The sequence below is a fragment of the Vulpes vulpes genome, chromosome 8 (assembly GCF_048418805.1).
Source record: "Vulpes vulpes isolate BD-2025 chromosome 8, VulVul3, whole genome shotgun sequence".
NCBI lineage: Eukaryota > Metazoa > Chordata > Mammalia > Carnivora > Canidae > Vulpes > Vulpes vulpes.
The window spans coordinates 6,249,892-6,264,042 of record NC_132787.1 but is presented as its reverse complement, the minus strand read 5'-3'; the positions used below and the strand labels follow the sequence as shown (position 1 = coordinate 6,264,042).

At 36.0% G+C, this 14,151-nt stretch overlaps 1 protein-coding gene across 1 annotated transcript; it reads right to left on the bottom strand.

The window, feature by feature from the left end:
* Positions 1–3,437: 3,437 nt before the first annotated feature.
* On the bottom strand, positions 3,438–4,373 carry LOC112921231 (olfactory receptor 8S1-like). The gene has a single exon (XM_026000475.2). The coding sequence runs from the start codon at positions 4,371–4,373 to the stop codon at positions 3,438–3,440; it is 936 nt and encodes a 311-aa protein (XP_025856260.1).
* Between the last annotated feature and the right edge of the window lie 9,778 nt (positions 4,374–14,151).

Below are 14,151 nucleotides of genomic sequence, written 5' to 3'. Positions count from 1 at the left end.
AATAATAAAAACAAACCTTTTTACTGTAGCTGATGACCAAAATATTACCATTAGCGATTTCTTTCTTCTGCTGTTTCTAAACATAAAATGTCAACAACTTTGGAAAACATGACATAGTAGTTTTGCTTGCAGGTAGCAACATCATTACACAGAGAGTGTTAATTGGATCTCATCCAAAGGAAAAAATAGCTAAAGGCTGGTCAGTACAGAATGAAATGTGAAACGACTTTATTTCATAATGTTGATCAGAAAGCATTAGCAGAGAACATTAATAAGCGTATGAATGAGTAGGAAGCAGAAGGAGAAAATGGTCCCGCATTTTACTGATTTTGAAAGACAAGCTTGGTCACAAAAGAGCTTGAAGCCCTAGGTTAATGAAGAGGCACCCATATGCAGAAAAAAAAAAAAAAAAACCAAACCAAAACCAGATTTAAGTGGGTATTGGAGACAAGCATCACCTAGTTCATCATTTTTGCCCAGATTGTGCCTCAATTCTGCCTCACATGTCTCAGGGGTAGGCCATCTGAAGATTATTGTAACTGCAAATAAAGTAATTCTCTGAGGCTCATTAAGACTGGTTGATGAGGAGGCAGTTTAAGCCATGAAGAGTGGGAAATACGCTCCTAATGTCCTACCATATCCCTATCTATGCGCTTTCAGATGGTAGACTCAGCTTCCCCAACATAAAATAAGGGCATTATGCCTGGTTCAGTAAATACAGCACAATGTTGCCAACATACAAGGCATATGTGTGGTGTGACCCAATTATATCACTTATTAGCTGTTTAACTTTGGTAATATTGTTTGATCTTTTAAACTATAATTGCTCCATATAATAGTAAACTGTGTAAATTTGGGGGAAATAATATATATCTTATATTTGGTTGAATTAGCTTATACATAAATAGCTAAAAGTAGGATTTCCGATCTTTTGTAAATGTTAATGCATCTCAAGAAGAGGAAGAAGAAGGGTATTTCAAAAGAGTAGACTAGAGTGTATTAGGGAAGAGATAATATGAGGCCATATTGCAGAAAAGCTGTCTCTAGACCTGGAGATAGTGTCTAGACTTGAGAACGGTGAAAAGACCACAGGATTCAAGGGGAAGCTAATATTCTTAGAAAGCAAGAAGAGAATAAGGGAGTTAAGGGGAAATGGGAGTAGCAGGAGGAAACAAAATCATCAGAAGATTCAGAGGAACATTTTCATACTCTTGAATTCTTTTAATGGAGAAAGTATCCTGGAGTATTGAGACAATAGGTGAAAGGATCAGGGATCTGATGATATTCATTAAAAGAAGATGTACCGCAACTTCCCAACTCTGGGAATAGATATTTTCACATATTTTCCTCTATAACTCTAAATATTTTGCTGACAGCATTATCTGAACAAAGGACTCTGATGCCCCACCAATCAAAAGACCAGTTGGTTTAGGCTGAACTAAGGAACCCAGGAGATTAGCTCAATAACCTATATTCCTAGGAGTTAACAGCTTGAAGCTACAGTCTAGACTAAGCTGCTAAGAAGCTTGAACTTTTAAGATGTTAGGGATTTTCTCACGTGTAACCTTTGCAACTTGTAAACTGAAATAATCAACTTAAACTCCTAGCTGTGTTTTCCTGCTAGTCTGCTGGGAACTGAAGAGAGGCAGGGTTGGAAAAGGGAATTTAGAATTTTTTCCCTCAGGAACATACAGGCCATATGGACCTTCAGAGAATTAACCTAGAATGTGAAGAGAGACTCACAGCTAACCTCCAAATTATCCTTTCATATGTGCATGGGATTATTTTATTTATTCAACTAGGTTTAACGTTAATCAGTACTAATATTAATCAAGTAAGGTAATTTTTTAACATTTTAAAATAATTCCAATCCTAATTTGTATCTAACCATACAACAAATAGGTGGTCATGGTAAAGTATATAAGGAGAATGTAAGTTCAGTAGCTTTCCTATGATCTCTCCTATTCTTATGTTACCTCAAAGATCAGAGAGCCAAAAAGGGAGAAGTTGTTAAAGATATCTGGTCTAATTATACTCAGTAACTAGGGAAATATCCATAGGAATTAGTAGGGTGTTGGCTATATGTGTGTGTGTGTGTGTGTGTGTGTGTGTGTGTGTGTATAAAACAAATTTTACATATATGGATATGTGTGTGTATAAAATTTAGTTTTCAAAAAATAAATATTTTAAGTATAAAATAAAAACTAATAAAAATGACTACATATAGGAGGATGGAGAAAACAAACAGGATGGGGAAAACAGGGAAGAAAATGATGCTTCTTTTAAAAAGATTTTATTTATTTATTCATGAGAGACACACAGAGAGAGGCAGAGACATAGGCAGAGGGAGAAGCAGGCTCCCTGTGGGGAACCCAATACAGGGACTTGATCCCAGGACCTGGGATCATGCCCTGAGCTGAAGGTAGATGCTCAACCACTAAGCCACCCAGGCGTCCCTTTATCCATGATTCAAGCCAATGGTGAGTTGGGTTCTTCTTATGCTTATATTATCTCTGAACTTCCCTTCTAAGCTTGTTGTTCCTGCCTATAGCTGAAGAAGTTTCCCTGCTTTCAAGGATTCATGTGATTAGACTGAGCCTACTTAGATAATCCAGGCTACTCTCCCTATTTTAAAGTCTATAATTTTATATGTCTGCCCAATCCCTTTTGCCATATAACATACTCATCGTTTCCAGGGATTTGGAAGGACCTCTTTGGGGGCTCAGCCTGGCTATCACAGGAACTTAGCACACTTCTTGACATGAATTAAGAAATGTAACAAATTCGCTATTGTTACTATATTTGTTAAAAATATGACCTCAGGAAGGACAATTGTTAGGGGAACTGGATTTCATGGTCTCGTTAGGCACTACAGTCAGATTGACTCTGTTCCAAATGGTGTCTTTTCTTGTTGTTTATTCCTGCTAAGTACCTGCATTTCCTAGAATAAGATTCTGAATAACCTCACTTGGGTCTTGGCTTTACTCCTTGCCACGGTGCACTGTCAGGAGAAAGGAATAGAAAGGTTAGTCTATCCTAGGTTATAGGATCATCCTATTTTACAGACATGAATTTGAGAGAATTAGTTTTCCTAAGGATTTGGGTTTAATTACTTGAAGAAGTGTGAAAGAGTAATAAGCAACCAAGAGCAATACATGTCCACATAGATATGAAAAATAAATCAACATTTTTATTAAATGATCCCCTAAAAAAGAAGGCTTACCCGATTCATTTCTCCTTTTCTGAATAAGATTGAACCTTATCATCCTGAGATAATAATTTTCTGTCCTATTCACAAACATTTTCAAGGAAATAAACGCCACTATGTTCTCTGTAACATCTAGCATCATGGACAATGAAGAAACTCTCCTTAAAATCCATTATTTGATCATGTAGCATAATAGTTCATTTTCCCTTTAGTCATGATTTTGTATCTACTACATTAAAGAATAGAAATATTTTCTGAAGATTCTTCCCATAGCTGCCTTCACCTCCTTGTTCTGCAGGCTGTAAATGAGCGGGTTCAGCATGGGAGTAATGACACTATATTGCAAGGAGAACATCATCTCCAGAGGGGAGCCTGAAGTCGGCAAGAGATAGCTGAGGAAACCTGAGCCATAGAACAAGATCACAGTAGTAAGGTGGGAGGAGCAGGTGGAGAAAGCCTTGCCTCTGCCTGAGGTAGAGCTGATGCTCAGGATGGTGAAGACAATGCGGGCATAGGACAAAACAATCATTAGGAAGGTTCCAAAGAAATGCAGGAAAGAGGAGCAGAGCAGGAGTGTGAAGTTGGTGGAGGTATCAGAGCAAGACAGAGGGAAGAGAGAAGACAGCTCACAGCTGAAATGGGGAATAGTCTGGTCCTCACAATAGTCTAAATTGACAGCCAAGAGGATATTGATGAGAGCATCAGCAAAGGCCAGGCCCCAGGAACTCCACACCATCCCAACACAGAGTTGGTTGTTCATCACCTGGCCATAGAGCAGAGGGGAGGTGATGGCTATACAGCGGTCATAGGCCATCACAGCCAGCAGACAGGCCTCAGTGCCCCCTGTGGCAAACACAAAGAAGGCCTGAGCTAGGCAGCTTTCTACAAAGATAGTTTTATTCTCAGAAAGTAGATTCTCCAGCATCTTGGGGACTGTGACAGATGAGTGGCAGAGGTCCAGGAAGGAGAGTTGTTGCAAAAAGAAGTACATGGGTATGTGGAGGTGAGAATCAGCCCTAATCACCAAGAGCATCAAGAAATTTCCCATCAGAGTGAAGAGGTAAATCAGAAGGAATAGCACAAAGAGTATTGCCTGAATACTGGGGTCAACAGATAGTCCAAGAAGAATGAACTCACTGATAGCACTGTAGTTTTTCATTGCCATATAGAGAAGTGTTCTCTCTGGAAAACAAGAAGATCCACCAAAAATCTTTCAGTGTCTCTCAGTTTCCCTGGCACCTAGATCTTATTCTACATGAATATCTTTTCATTACTGTCCCACAATCCACATTCAGGTATTTTAAAAGTCAATTTCTTGATCATCATCTTGCCAGTGATATTTTAAATAAGTCAAGATCCTAGTTTTTACTACAATATTTTGGGGAACTATAATGTTTTTATGTAGTTTAGAGTGATACATTTGAAAAGAAGTTTTCTGCTATGAGAAGAAGGTGGAGAAGAAAACTTTAGGAGGGCATTACTTGAGAAACTGAGGTAGGATTAAGTCTAAATTAAGAGGATGTAGGTAGGAGCAAGGATACTTTATTCTATGCCTAGGAGAAGTTAAGAATGCAAATGGAGTGTTTCCATTTGACTGCCTCCATCTGTTTTCAATAAAGTGTAAATAAAATCATTGGTTGTGCATGTGTATGTGTGTGAGCATGCCCACATGTACAGAATAAATTATAAAGGTATTGATAATGATAAAATTAAGTGTACAATCATGGGACTAGGGACCAAGGTGAAGTGTAAGAAACTACTACAGGATAGGAGGACAATAAGACATCAAGGAATTAGAAACTGGATGTGGAATTAGATTGTTCTCGATTCTTCTAATTTTAAATTTTCTTCATTTTATTTAATGGCATCATATTGTAATTTAATTTTAAAATACATTCAAAAAATAATAATAAATTTTTAAAAACTAGTAGCCTAGATCGTGATGCCCAGTAATATTTTAGGTGGGCTTTGTAAGCAATGGTATATGACTACAATTGGTCATGAGAAGCTGTTCCCAGTTAATAGGACAACATTCTAGTTAGATCACCATGTTAACCCTAAAAATCACATATCCAGGAATATATGTAATCACTACTCCTGTCCAAGCCATTATTGCAGGTCTTAAGATCTCCACATGGTTATCTAAACTCTCTCCTTACACTCTGAAACTTGTGCGTATACTCTCATAGTGGCTTGATATTTTAGACTTCATCTGAGTCTCAGTATAACTGTTCAATACTCTTGCCTCAAACTGGAGGTGCTTCCTGGCCCTTGCTATTCTAATTTAACACTACTTTATTTACTCCACCATCAGTGAAGACTGAGGCAACTGTCCTGTTGTTCATTCACTGACTGACAGCTAAGCCTCCCAGCCCACGTAAGGAACAAAACCTAATTATTTGAATTCTCATTGGTAGTACACTGTTTTGTGGCAACAATACTTTCAAATTCAGTAAGTAATAAAACTCTTCAGCTTGTGAAGAGAACATTAAGAATGCTGTTTTAAGGGAGAAGTAGAAAATCATATTTTGGAAGTTAACATGATGGATTCAACACCAGCAATGTAAAATAATAAATTGTGAACAATATGTGATATTTACTTAGTTACTTGGGGTCAGAATATAGCATATAATCTCTTAAAGTCTTCTTCTTTCACTCTTTAGTTATAGTAATCATGTGCATGGGGGCTCCCAATGCTTATCCTGAGATCACCCCATCACTCCCAGAGCAAACCAAGAGAACCCAGGCAAGGGTTCACAGTAGCCAGGAGTGAGGCTTGTGTTGTACTATTTCAGAGCCAGCACATACAAAATAAAATTCCCTTTCTGTGGCCTACCAACATAGTCCAACTAACTAGATCCAGAGATTCCATGAACTATAGCGAAAATCTGAACCTTGGATCAAGGCAATACCTTGCAAAGAAACAACCATTCTGATAAAAGTCAATGCTAGGGCTTTGATTTCACAGTAAGTTTCTTCTTTAACATTTAGAGATTCTCAGAACAATCTTTTAAAAACAAAATTAAGAAATGTTAGTAAGATGGTGGAATAAGAGATCCCAGCCCTTGTCCCCTCAAAGAAATACTGATTTAACAACCATCCATGGATGAAAATACCTTTATGAAAGATCTGGAATCCAGGTGACAGATTACAGCACCCTGGTGGAACACAGAAATGAGAAAATACACATTTGAAAGGGTAAAAAATATCTTTACTTGTGTCAATCTTCTCACAACTCAGCAAAGAGAACCACAAAAAAAAGATATCCCTGACCCACAAGTTCTCCCATGGTGGAAAAAGAGAGCAAGCATACCCACAGATGCCAGCCCCAGATTTACCTGCCTATGAACCCCAGCAAAAAGCACAAGGCCAGCCCACATACTCCATCAGTCAGTCTGCTCATGGTCCCCACCAGCCAACCTACCCAGAACATCTGGCCCAGCTGACAGTGAAGGACTTTCCTTGCTAAAGTTCCTCTTGAAAAAATATATGCACCCCAATATTCATTGCCATGTTATTCACAGTAGCCAAGACATAGTAGCAACCTAAGAGTCCATCACAGATTAATGGATAAAGAAAACATCATATACACATGTAATAGAATATTACTCAGCCTTAAAAAAGGAAATCCTGCCATTTGCAACAACATTGATGAACTTGGAGGTCTATATGCTAAGTGAAATAAGTCAGATGCAGAAGGAAAAATACTCCATGAGAACACTTATATGAAGAATCTAAAATAGTCAAACCCATTGAAGCAGAGAGTAAAATGTGGTTACCAGGGGCTGATAGGAAGGAAAAATAGGGAGGTATTAGTCAAAGGGTACAAAATCAGTTATACAAGATGAGTAAATCCTAGAGGTCTACCATATACCATGGTGACAAGAGTTAGTAATACTATATTATATACTTAAAAAGTGGCTAACAGGATATATCTTAAGTGTTCTTATCACACACAAAAAGTTGCAATGATAAATAAAGAGAGTGAGAAGAAACTTTTGGAGGGGATGGATATATCTATGGCATAGATTGTAATGGTGGTCTTAGAGTGTATACTTATCTCCAAATTCATCAAGTTAATACATTAAATATGTACAGCTTTTTCTTTGTCAATGTCCTTTCAATAAGGTGCTTTAAAATTTATATTAAAACTTCCATTTTTATCGCGGCTCATTCCTGAAACATCACTTTATTGATTTATTTCTTCAATCTTTATTTCAAAATTTAAAGTAAACAGCTCTGGGAACATAATATAATAGGTTTGTTTCTAAATATTAACATCATTATGTGCAGGAAATTAGTTGGCTCTTGCCCCAACTAAAAGTTCCCTGAGAAGTATTAATTTCAGAGTCAGACAAAGGGTACCAAGCATAATAAATAGCTCATAAGGGTTACTCAGAATGTGACAGTGAAAAACATGAATGAATGAATGAATGAATGAATGAATGAATGAAGAGACTGGTTTTGAAAGACAAGCCAGTCTATGTGACCAAGATACAAGCTTCTAAATGGTCTGTATTAGTTGAAGTCCCTGACTTGATGAGGGGCACTTGGTATTAGGGGAAAATAAAAAATGAGAAGTGCCAAAGATAAACATCACCTTTTTTCTATGTGTCCTGGTTTTGCTTTATGTCCTGCTTCTTGACTGATGAGATATGTCATATGCTCTGGGTAGATTAAGGGAGGTCTTTGTCTGGTTTGGTTTCACTAAGTTTTACTAAACAAACCTGGAAATAAACAGTATTATTACATAAATTAGACTGCCGTAAAATTTCCCAAGGATTTATATGCAAATCACAATGATTCCTATTATGCACTTGATTGACAAGATTTTAAACAGTACTTCTCCACATGAGTGAGGACTAGCTGTATACATCACACAGTAACTAAGATCATCTTATGGAGTTTCCAGTTCCCGCTTGCCAGGAAGAGCACCAATAACAAAGCTTACTACATCTGTGGTAGCTTTTAACAGTCACATTTGTCCTAGAAGCATGGACAACATGGTGAGACACAAAAAGAATGACACAAAAAGTAATAATTCTTTCGAGCGAAATACTCTCTTAAAGGGCAAGAAAGCACTACCTACATTTCAAAAGCTTCAAATCCCACTTGTTAAAATATAAACTCAGTATTAGATATTTATTGAATTATTGTTATTCATCTCAGGTCTGTCAATGGGCTTGTGACTATATAAGAGGATATCTTTATTCATAGGAAATGGATGCTTAAATATTCACGAGTGAGGTACAATGTCATAACTTACTTTCAAATGATTCAGCAGATCAAATTAGATAGATACATACTGATAAATTAATAGATAAAGTATATGAAGCAAAATGCTAACAATTTGTGGATCTAGGGGAAAGTTATACTATCCTATTACTCTTTCAACTTTCCTATATGTTTATATATTTTCAAAATGAAAAATGTTTTTAAAATTCTTGAATAAACCTTCCCACACACAAACTTAATAACTAAGTTTTACTTAGACTTTTCCATTGTGGAAGATCAAATTAAAGCTAAATGTAGTCCTTAAAATACAAAAATTTATAGAAAACAGTTACAGTATATTTCCCTTAGTTACAAGGCCATTGTGTTTACAATATAAATCTGATAGTAAAATATTATTCTTGGTTAAAACACATTCCCCTCTATGCCCACCAAACACACTCCATATAAACAAATTATTTATTCAAATACATAATTAAGACAACTATTTATGTGCTTTTTCCTTTTGCTTTTGTCAGGTGGAAATTGTGAATTCTCACCTCTGTAAGAAACAAGAATATATAGAACTTGACCAACATATATAAGATATATGCTAGGTAAAGTGACCAAAACTGAAAAGCAACTGAGAAATCATACTTCAAATCCCTAATATTGAAGCAACAAAGAATCTAACATTCTGTTAATACAGTGAAAATCAGCTGGTTAGGGGAGAAATCCAACCAGTTGTTTGCCCTGCACACGTCAACCAAGTAGCTGGACCAACTGCTTTAATGTTCAGGTGTGATGAATACCCAATCTATGGTGCTCACTAGGTTAGCCTTTTCTGCCAACATGGTTGTGCCTTGAGATCTTTAGTTAACGGCATTAAAGCCATATTTTCACAGTCAAAATGGTGCAAAAAAACCCAAACAAACAACTAAAGTCAAGGACAGAAATGGAAAACACATCTTGAATTACTGAATTGTTTGGTTTTCTGATGATTTTAAATATTTAAATAACTTAATTTTTAGGTATAGATTTGCAGAATAAAATTTTGAATGAGAAACTTATAAACAAATAATCATTTGTGTGCAGTTGCTCCACAAATATAGATCTGAGCGAGTTTTACGGTGTTGTGATTCTTTTGCAAGTATCTTTTTGACTTTGTTTATTGCTTTATGTTGATATCCAAAATCATACTCATTGTCAGCATGGATAAGTTTATGCTGACAATTCCAATTTCTGTTGTGAGGGAATTAGAAATCTATTGATGAAAATGTGCTATATGCTATATATAGTCAGTTTTGACTTTACTTCTTGATTTTATACACACATATGAAGATGAAGTAGTAAGATCTCTGCTTAAGAAAGCAAGACCCACCAAATATACTTATTGTTGTAATGTATGCATTTCTTAAAGATATTACTTTATAGTACTGATATTTAAGGAAATGCTGACAACTCATAAAATTACATAAAATAAATCTATAACTTACCTGATACAAATTCTGTGATTTTTAAAAAGATTTTATTTATTTATTCATGAAAGAGGCAAAATGAGAGGCAGAGACAATGGCAGAGGGAGAAGCAGGCTCCTCACAGGAGCCTGATGTGGGACTCGATTCCAAGACCCCGGGATCATGACCTGAGCCAAAGGCAGACACTCAATCACTGAGCCACCCAAGCACCCCCGTGATTTATTTTTTAACTGCAAAAATGCAACTTCCTGGAATTCAGGGCATAAAAAAGATTTTAATCTACAAATACTAGAAATAATGTGCTTGATATTCTTACCTGCTCAGGTAATGTCAGTGGCCCAACCTTTCCAAACCCTGATAAAATGCAAGTTCTATGCCAAAAGGTAAGGAAAAGCAGCAGAGGCATAGCAGATCTCCTTGGAGGCAGACATTTGTAGGGCCCTATCCCAGATCTTCTATTTTCTAGATATGTGAGCTTAAAAAAGAAATTTCATCTTTTAATTTCATGTTTCCCATCTGCACAGTGGGGCTAATAATACTCAATGTTATAGTAATTTAATTGGATAATTTACATAAAATAAAAGCTTTAAAGAAACTCAGTTTTCAATTTATTTTAAATGTTTAATATTTCAAAGGATGAGGAAAAGGACACCTGAGAAACTGACTAGAACATCTTAGGGAACAGATAAAAAATAGTCATCCTGGAGGAAATAGCATTGCAAAAGAGCTCTAGACAGTAAAAAAAAAAAAAAGAAGCTTAGATGAAAGGAATAAAAAATAAGTGTCTTAGAAAGCCGTAAGAGAAGGAAAGCAGGAGAGAAGGGAGAAGAAAGTAGCTCATGGAACTGGTCAGACTGGGTGATGGGCACTGAGGGGGCCACTTGATGGGATGAGCACTGGGTGTTATGCTATATGTTGGCATATCAAACTCCAATAAAAAATATATATACAAAAAAAAGAAGAAGGAACAAAAACATCAGACAATTTAGGAAGGACATTATTATGCTCTTGGCTTGTATTCTGAGGTCAGAGTTAATCAGTGAAGCCATCCTTGCTCAGATGATTCCCATAGAGAGAATGTACCACAATTACTCTGCGACTAGGCATACTTTTCAGTCTAAGGAGCTGATTATGAAAAAAGAAGTATGTTTACCCAAGCTCCAAAAGACCCTGTAGATAAATCTTCAGAAACTTTTTCTAATTTCTGCTTGAGAATCATGTCATCCAAATAATTATTTCATCTTTCTTAATCCTGATAACACAATCATTTGTCCACTTAACTTCCTTTATGATAAATATCTTGCTGTTTGCACTATCCAAATAATGGATCCTCCTATGTAACCAATCAGAGGCAGGCAGCTGGATATTGTCGGTTGATGGGTTGTAGGATAGAATGAGGAGTCTAAGAGGCAGCTGGCTAATGTCAGGCAGTCCCTAGAGTCACACTAGAAGTTTGACTTTGGACTCATTAACTAAAAGGAACAACTTCTGGGAGTGCAACAAGGGACTTTATTATGCAATATCTTTGGAATTTCTGTGTTGAAGCAATCACTTTGGACTACTGAATGACAAGTCCTGCCATTCTGATGAGAGTTCCATAGGAACAGGGAGGGAAAAGAAAATAAAAGAAAATTTGGTCTCTGTGTAGGAAGCCAAGATTTTCCCACAGGCCAAATACAAGGTGGATGAACCCTCCTGGGATTTACTATGGAAACTGAGAAGTGACTGAATTTATCTCCTGATCATCTTCCCATGTGTATATGAAATAGGTTTGTAAATACAAGTGAGCTAAATATCAAGATAATCAAATGAGTAAAAACAAGACAAACTTGCTTTCATTAGTCTTTCATTATGTAAGAAATTATGAAACATTATGTAAGAAATTATCATTAGGCACTATACCACCTTACCTAGATACAATGATTTAGCAGAAAATGCTCAGAGGCATTTTCTATACATATATGAGATCCATAGGTTTGCTCCAGCTTGTTTTCATCATTTAATTATATACTTTGAAGGTCTTTTCATGTCCACATGTAATATCCATCTTTTTCCTCTTTATGCCTATGTGATATTCTTAACACAGATCTGCCATAATTTAGTCATTCTCCCATTGATGACTATTCAAGCTGATTCCAAGTCAAATCTATTGTAATTAGTGCTATACTAAGCAAAAACTTATTGTGTCTATGTCTTGGGTATGTGTGCTAGTTACTTTGTCGTCTAGAATGCTATATTGCAATTGCTGCATCAGTATCAAATAGATATGTTTGAAATCTGGTTTGATAGTTTACATATTCCAATTCTGTTATACCAACTTACTGTTGTGTATTGACTACGTGAGGTTATCCATTTGACTATGTAGACTCATTGAGTAGATAGATAAGCTCACATAGTTGTTTATTCTCACATTCCCCTTAACATGTTAAGAATAACATGTGAGAATAAACAAGATCAGAGCCATGCATGTAAGTCATTCAACCTCTCAAAGGAGACTACTTCATCTCTAGGGGAGAACAGGAAAATTTTATGTGTCTACAGTTTCAGTAAAATATCACTTTGAGAAGACATATAATCTAAAGCCAATAAATTTAAATTAGTACAATGACAGGAAAAGAAAGTCATAATAATTTTTGTATTTTTATCATCATAATTAATTTTCGTAACTACTGCTGGCACAGATCAACTTCAATTGCAGTGAAGATTTCCAAAGAAGACCAAGCAAGCTGTTCTATTGAAAACATATAGCAATGACAGGTAAAGTACAAAAGGAATTTACCACTTATCTGAAATCTGATCTTTCGGTATTCTATTTTATGAACATTTCACATTTTATCCATTGTTCCGTTGACTGGTATTTGAATTGTTTCCACTTTTTGGCTAATATGCATAAAGTTGGTATGAAAAATCTTATAAAAAATCTTTTATGTAGATATACATACTAATTTTCCTTGAATATTAGAGGAATTGCTGCTAACTATATGTTTAGTCTTAGAAACTGGCAAACTAATATCCAAAGTGTAACACTGCATGCTCAGTACCAATGTTATAAGGGTTTCAGTTGCTTCACATTCTTGTCAATATTTTGTATTGTTAGTTTTTTTTCTTAATTTTAGCAAATCAGATTCATGTGAAGTAGAAAATCATTGTGGTTTAATTTCATTTTACCAATCGTGTTGGGGACCCTTCTATATGTTTATAGGCCACCTGGGAATCCCCATCATCTTATTTTATTATCCCTTCCCTTCTCCTACATTCAACCATTTTGTTTTTTAAATCCCACATATGAGTGAAATCATATTTGACTTTCTCTGACTGACTTATTTGGCTTAGCATAACACCCTCTAGTTCCACCCACATGGTTGCAAATGGCAAGATTTCATTCTTTTTGATGGATGAGTAATATTCCACTGTGTATGTGTATGTATATATACACACTATATACACATTGTACATATATATGCATACATATATACTATATATATGCATATATATATATATACACACACTACTTCTTTATCCATTTGTTGATGGACATCTGGGCTCTTTCCATATTTTGGCTATTATGGACATTGCTGCCATAAACACTGGGGTTCATATGCCCCTCAAATCACAATGTTTGCAACCTTTGGATAAATACTTAGTGCAATTGCTGGGTCATAGAGTAGCTCTATTTTTAACTTTTTGGGGAGCCTCCATTCCGTTTTCCAGAGGGGCTATACCAGTTTACATTCCCACCAACAGTGTAAGAGGATTCCCTTCTCTCCCCATCCTCGCCAGCAACTGTAGTTTCCTGGGTTGTCCATTTTAGCTAATCTGACTGGTGTGATGTGGTATCTCATCATGGTTTTGATTTGTATTTCCTTGATACCAAGTGATGTTGAGCATTTTTTCATATATCTGTCAGACGTTTGTGTGCCTTATTTGGAAAAATGTCTGTTCATGTCATCTGCCCATTTCTTGACTGGATTTTTTATTTTTTTGGTTGTTGAGTTTGATAAATCTTTATAGATTTTGGATAGTAGTCCTTTATCTGTTATGTCATTTGAGAATATCTTTTCCCATTCAAAAGATTGCCTTTCAGTTAATTTAATTGTTTCCTTTGATTTTTATACTGGTGAAATCTCAATGGTTCATTTTCACTTTTCTTTGCCTTGCCTTGGAGACATGTCTAGCAAGAAGTTGCTATAGCCAAGATCAAAGAGGTTACTGCCTGTGTTCTCCTCTAGATGTTGATGGATTCCTGTTTCATGT

Coding starts and splice junctions, on each gene's coding strand:
- LOC112921231 (XM_026000475.2), bottom strand. CDS start 4,373: ATGGCAATGAAAAACTACAGTGCTATCAGTGAGTTCATTCTTCTTGGA.